This window comes from Mus caroli, chromosome 7 (assembly GCF_900094665.2).
Source record: "Mus caroli chromosome 7, CAROLI_EIJ_v1.1, whole genome shotgun sequence".
Lineage (NCBI taxonomy): Eukaryota > Metazoa > Chordata > Mammalia > Rodentia > Muridae > Mus > Mus caroli.
Window position 1 is genome coordinate 76,841,109 of NC_034576.1, and position 5,461 is coordinate 76,846,569.

The 5,461-nt window shown below is 48.8% G+C and overlaps 1 protein-coding gene across 2 annotated transcripts in view; it reads right to left on the reverse strand.

Moving 5' to 3' along the window:
* The window catches only part of Slco3a1 (solute carrier organic anion transporter family member 3A1), a 283,764-nt gene that overhangs the window by 66,223 nt on the left and 212,080 nt on the right, over nt 1-5,461 (reverse strand). For both annotated transcript variants that reach the window (XM_021167572.1, XM_021167570.2), the window contains exon 4: nt 2,226-2,489. In XM_021167572.1, the coding sequence (XP_021023231.1) occupies nt 2,226-2,489 (264 nt within the window). The remainder of the gene's footprint in view (nt 1-2,225; nt 2,490-5,461) is intronic.

Here is a 5,461-nt window from a genome sequence, read left to right on the forward strand (position 1 = left end):
GAGAGAGCAAGAGAGAGAGAGAGAGAGAGAGAGAGAGAGAGAGAGAGAGAGAGAGAATCAGAGTTAGTGTGGGAACACCAGCAACACTGAAGGGTGCATTTGGTGAGTGTGTTCCTGTGGCAGAAACATTCTGATCATGGGAGAAGATGAAGGACGTCCATACAGTGCATCCTTCTCTGTGGCCAGCACCTGGATTCTTTTTTATTAGCAGAATCACTCATGTCACTGAACTCCTGATCTTGCAGAAGTCTTCGAGAAGCACAACTTTTCTGCCCTGCTGGGGTATCCTTCTAGTCTAGTCCTTTAGTGAAGCTAACTAAGTAGGGACTGCTTGTTTGAAATGAAAAACCATTACTCATGGAAGTGTGTTCATGTGGACGCCATGCTTGCCCACTTCTGATCTACTGAGTTCTGAACCCATCAGACCAAATGCATTCTTTTCATCTCTGGCCAACTACTCAATGCTCATCCTCACTTTGATTTGCCCTCTTTGCTGCATGCCTCCTCTATGGAAGCAGAAGTTCTAGAACACGAGCCCCGACCCGTGGCCATATCCCTAGCCCTCCCTAAATGGAGACTCCCTAAATGCAGAAGATGAAGCAAAATGGCTGAACCTTCTCTGAAATGCTCTGAAACTGTGACAGTTCCCAGCTTAGGACCCAGCTGAGCTCTGCCTTTTATCCTCCCTGGCCCTCGACAGGGCTGCCATTTCCCGAACCACTGGCTATCTTTGCTGGCAAGCCAATGAGTTCATTGATGCCCAGTTGTTTATTTTTTTTAATCTTTGTATACCCAGAGATGAAAAGAAGGGTCTATGAATGTGGTCTGTGGGAGGCGAGACCATTACCTGAACAAGGAAAGATCTGGAATGGTTGTCACTACTGGGAATCAGGGTCCTCTCATGCCAGATCAACCTTGATGCCAGTCGGATGGATTATTGTGGGCCTGGGGACTGGGATTACAGTCAGCTGTGCTCTTAAGATAACAGCAGGCATCACCCTTGAGCTGGCTGAGGACTTCCTGAAACTGCCAGTTTTAAAGGTAGAGGTAATTTGCACACTTACTGGGGGGGGGGGGGGTAGGGTGGTCCCAGCTAAGACAACCTCAAGGACATACACTAGCTGCACTTCTCACCTTCTAGTGCATTCAGAGCTTAAAAAGAGGAGTTTTAAGGTCATCAGTTGGTTCGCAGAACTTGTAGATACTGACAGAGAACACAGGACCAGACATGACATCAGGTTATTAAATTAGTGTCTTTTCAGAAACAGTAAAGGTCTATTGGGCTCCTCATGGACTCGAAGGTTTGATTAAGTGTCTCTGCAGGCAGAGCTCTTGTTCTCAGGATGATGCTGTCAAAGAACTGCGGCATAGTCTTAAAAGTGTAGAAATATGGCAAGGAGAGTGGAGCCACCTTACAGCCAGTGTGGCCTGGGGCAATGAAGACAAGTGGGGTTAGTCAAAGCCTAGGACCATCACCTGCCTCAAGTGCACGTCATCCTTTACCTGCCTACCTTGACTTGGATTTGATCCCAGGGAGATGCTGGGGATGCCTTGGAATGTAGCCTGTGTGGGTGCTAAGGGCTCTACAAAAGGTTAGTGTTCATCCATCTTCCTCTGATCTCAACTTCTCTAAGAGGAGGTGCATTCGCCTGGCTCAGGCCCAGGGACCAACTGTCATGTCTAAACTCCAGAAGGTACTCTGGTGGATCCAAGTAAGTTAGGGAAGCTTAAATATCCCCCTTAGTGTGTGTGTGTGTGTGTGTGTGTGTGTGTGTGTGTGTGTGAAAGAGAGCAGGAGAGGATGAATGGGGAGCATGGAGCAGCCTGAGGCTGCTGGGTTATATTCAGTATCACAGTCATTTCCTAAGCCTTTAAGGAGCTGTGCTGACAGCAGAAACAACCCAGAAGAGAGCTTTCTCAGTTGACATTATTTGCACCATACCATTTTCTCAGAGAAGCTGCATCTGTTTATTTCCCCCTTTTAAATGTGTAGAGCTTTGCTGTGCCCCCAAAGCGAGACTCTCTCATACAGTAACCACTGGGATTTCATCAACACATGGCGATTACTTTATTTATGCATCCATTAAATATGTCTGATCCCAAGTCAAGCACAAACTTTGTGTGGGGCGCATCATGTCAAACCCTCAAACCCTCCAGCAGCCACCCCTCCTCTCACCCCATCACAAAATCCTCATTGTTCTGACCAGCAAGTTCTGGCCTCTTACCTCTCAGTTGTTGGAAACAGGAGGCACTGCTGTCTGGCTCCAGAGGGTGTCTCAGGACCCCATTGCTGGGCTTGGGCCGCTCATATTCTCTTTCTGGGAGCATGGCCTGCTCACTCTCCATGCCAGGGTCTGGGTGTGGGGGCAGGGATTGTGGGAACCCAAACATCAGGAGGGACGAGAAGAAGAGCAAGGCACCGCAGAGCAGAAAGCCGCCCCACCAGGCTCCGATCCAACGCGGGTCATCTGGAGTGATGTCCAGGTTACCTGCCAAAAGAAAGAGCAGAGCTTAGTAGGCGTGTGGGCTGTGGGGACCGTGATGAAGAGAGATGGCCAGAGCACCGAGTTCATGGGCTACAGAGCTTGATGGAAGTGGGTGGGGCTCTGGGCTGGGAAACTATCTGCTCCCTGTCAGTGCTTCAGTTTCTGCCATTACAGGGGACCGAGCATGTTTCCCCTTCATTTTCTTGTCTGCTTCACGCTTATAATCTGTCTAAATAAAAACAGCGAGGAGCCAGACAGCCAAGGCAGGAATTGACTCATCTTGCTGCACTGCCAAGCTGAGTCTACAAAAACACAAGCAAACAGTCACTATCCAAGGGTAGGCTGTCACTACGTCTATGCTCTCTCACCTGGAACAATTTCTCTGAAAACTCATTCCATCCCTCACAGCATGAGTTACACCAGGTTCACGGCTAAGATGGGCACATGCGGAATGCAATTTGAGAAAATGGATGTCTGGAAGGCATGCATTGAAATCCTACCCCATTCTGAGTCTTTCTGAACTCCATGCCTCAGTTTACTAATCTACAAACACTGATGAGGAAGACTCTGTAGAGTCCTTTGGAAGGGCCAGAAAGCCACACCAGACATGTGTTCCTATACTTGGCTGATGCCAATCTGTCACTTATGATGGGGTTCTTCGTCCCCAAGCTTCTACTGGCTAGCCTGACTCAAGTCTTGAGCGTGGACCCCAGCCCTCTGTTAGAAAGCTCTGGCATAGCTCCAGTGCTCAAAGGCACACATATCTGTGCAGTTTGGCTGTGTGGACTGTTTGGTACCAGCATGTCTTTGATTTGCCAGTGGAAGTCACAGGAAGGGAAGATCACTGTAGCTTCCTCCTCGTCTTTGGCGTTCCCTTTTAGAGCTGCCCTGCAAAGTGGCATGTTCAGGTGGGCTACCTAGAAATGTCACTTTGATGATAAACCACGTTCCCAGAGCCCCAAAGGAGGTTCTTGGAGACCTGGGTGATTGTGTGTGAGGCGAGAACAATGGGGCTGTATCCTGAGGCCAGATGGATGAACAGTGTGGCAAAGAGTGATGACTGCAGACACCAGATGAGCACTTCACCATTTATTTGTCCCCAGGCCCCTCAGACTCCTAAGGACAACACCAGCCATCACTTTCCCAGGGGCTCCTCTGCCCTCGGAGTCATGCACAACACACTCCTGTTAGTTCAGTGAATCCTTCCTACAAGCCTACAGAATAGGGTCTTTCCTTTTCTCCATTTTAGGTTGATATGGAAACTAAGGCTCAGAGATCCTAGCTTCTTTACCCAGGATCGCACGAGTGCAGCCTAGAACACAGAGATATTGACACAGCAGCTCCCACACTTGGCACTACTTTTTAGATTTCCTTTTAGCTGTTCTTAATCCCTTTGTGTCCCCCGGAGGACCTGGCTGAACGCTTGATTTCTGTACTCTATGCAATAGGCCCATGACTACCAAGAGTTCTGGTAATGTGCAAATTGGCTTTGGGATATTGATAACCTCCACCCTGAATACCATGACTGATGCTCTGTGGCCCTCACCTTGCTAAGATGGACCAGTTGCTTTCGTGAAGCCATGGAGAGGAGAGAGCTGCAGAGGGCTGATGGGGGTGGGGGCCCAAATCCCAGCTCTGAAGCTCACTAGCCTGAGCATACCCTAAGCCCTTTCATCGTTTATGAAATGAGTGTCACCCCCCAGAATGTCTGTAAGGATGAAAGCCTCCAGGCAAGAGTCCTCTGGCGCATGCGGGCGCTTCAGATAGGGCAGCTCTTATTATTCCCCCCTTTCTGCTTCTAAGTGTATGAATGAACATTTCCCTGTATGGGTTTTATTTTGAAATAGTTCACCAGGGCCCTGGAAACCCAAGGTGATTCTGGAAGCATCTTCATGCAAATGAGGGAAAAGAAAAGGAAGTACAATTGCCTGGGGTGGCTGAATACTGCTGTTTTCACTAGTCACTTACTGTGTTTCTTCACCTGCTGCCAAGCAAGGGATGAAAACAAAGAAGGGAGCCTCCACTGCCTACAGGCTCCAGATGTGAGCAAAGGCAGAGACATCCTAGCGGTTATTGGAGGGGAACAAAATTAGTGCTGTGTAGAAAGTCGCAGGCAATCAGTGATTCTCTTGGATGTGTGGGAAAGCATCCTGGGGAGATGGGCTGGCACTGGCTATATGAGCTGTCTGTGTCACCGTCTTCCCTATGAGCATGCATGCACAAAGCCGACTGTCTGCTCAAGAACGGAAAGACAGCAAGGAACATGTCACCTGGGTCAAAACCATAGCACTCCCACCATTTGTGTCAGGTCAGAGGAGGCTTACGGGGAGGCACGGGGAGGGTGAGGTTCATAAAAGCATTGGTGGCTCTCCTGGGTGCTCTCCAGGAGGGGATTACTCAGGGCACTGTGGCAGGAGAGAAAAAGCATGCCTAGGGGACAGTAGTCAGTCAGCTTCAGTGTGTGCATGGGAGAGGCTTAGTGAGTGAGTTTCTGTCTGACTTAAGGAAGACAGCTCAAGCTTGAACCTGTATGGGAAACTCTACACCAAGTATCAGTGCATGTGGAAATGCATGTGTGCTTTAAGGTGTTTGTTGTGTGGGTGCATAAAGATGCCTGTAGAGGCTGGAGGTCAACCTTGGGTATTACTCTTTTGAAGCTAGCTACTCTGTTTTATGAGTCAGAATCTCTCATTGGTGTGCGGCTCATCGATTTGGCCATGCTGGCTGTCCAGCAGGCTCCACCATGGATTTTCTTGTCCATGCCTCTCCACTGCTGGGATCACAAACATGCACCATTATACTTATGTCTTTCTGGAGCCAGGGCTTTACCAACTGAGACATCCCTCAAACTCAAGTAATATTTTTTAATGAGGAATTTTGACACTTAACAGGGGGAAAAAACCCTCTCTACTTGTGTGGCCATTGTCAATGCTCAGGAGACACCATTCTAGAATGGCTGATATTGAGACAGATTT